General features: G+C 66.4%; 1 protein-coding gene across 1 annotated transcript in view; it reads left to right on the top strand.

Moving 5' to 3' along the window:
* SLC8A2 (solute carrier family 8 (sodium/calcium exchanger), member 2) overlaps positions 1–819 on the top strand; it is a 6,468-nt gene that overhangs the window by 4,153 nt on the left and 1,496 nt on the right. The window contains 2 exon segments of the mRNA XM_010567118.1: positions 379–512; positions 514–800. Of these exon segments, the coding sequence (XP_010565420.1) occupies positions 379–512; positions 514–800 (421 nt within the window).

Here is an 819-nt window from a genome sequence, read left to right as displayed (position 1 = left end):
CGCTTGGGGACACACGTCCCTTGGGGTCGTGCATGCGGGGGACGAGCACCCTGGGACTGAGCACCCTGGGGGACACCATCCTGGGGATGAGCACCCTTGGGGACAAACACCTTGGGGACACCATCCCGGGACCATGCACCCTGGGACTGAGCACCCTGGGACCATGCACCCTTGGGGACAAGGACCCTGGGGATGAGCACCCTTGGGGATGAGCATCCTTGGGGACACCACCCTGGGACCGTGCCCCCTGGGGACAAGCACCCTTGGGGACAAATGCCTTGGGGACACCACCCTGGGACCATGCACCCCAGGGATGATCACCCTGGGGTCACCAATGTGGGGGCGAGCACCCTTGGGACCAAGCACCCTTGGGACAAGAACCCTTGGGACACCACGCTGGGGATGAGCACCCTTGTGCCACCAACCTGGGGCCAGCACCCCAGCACTGTGGACCCTGGAGCCAGGCAGCTCCGGGTCCACGGTCCCCCTCCCCGCGTTGGGCTGACGGTGACCTTCCTCGGCAGGCGAGGAGGAGGAGGAGGAGGACGGTCGGGAGGAGCGTCTGCCCTCCTGCTTCGACTACGTGATGCACTTCCTGACCGTCTTCTGGAAGGTTCTTTTCGCCTGCGTGCCCCCCACCGAGTACTGCAACGGCTGGGCCTGCTTCGGCGTCTCCATCCTCCTCATCGGCGTCCTCACCGCCCTCATCGGCGACCTGGCCGCCCACTTCGGCTGCACTGTTGGCCTCAAGGACTCCGTCAACGCCGTCGTCTTCGTGGCCCTTGGCACGTCCATCCCTGGTGCGGGACGGGGGACGGG

The sequence above is a fragment of the Haliaeetus leucocephalus genome, unplaced genomic scaffold (assembly GCF_000737465.1).
Source record: "Haliaeetus leucocephalus isolate CR32 unplaced genomic scaffold, Haliaeetus_leucocephalus-4.0 Scaffold227, whole genome shotgun sequence".
In the NCBI taxonomy this organism is placed as follows: domain Eukaryota; kingdom Metazoa; phylum Chordata; class Aves; order Accipitriformes; family Accipitridae; genus Haliaeetus; species Haliaeetus leucocephalus.
Note: the sequence above shows the minus strand (reverse complement) of the source record. Positions and strands in the feature narration are given on the sequence as shown.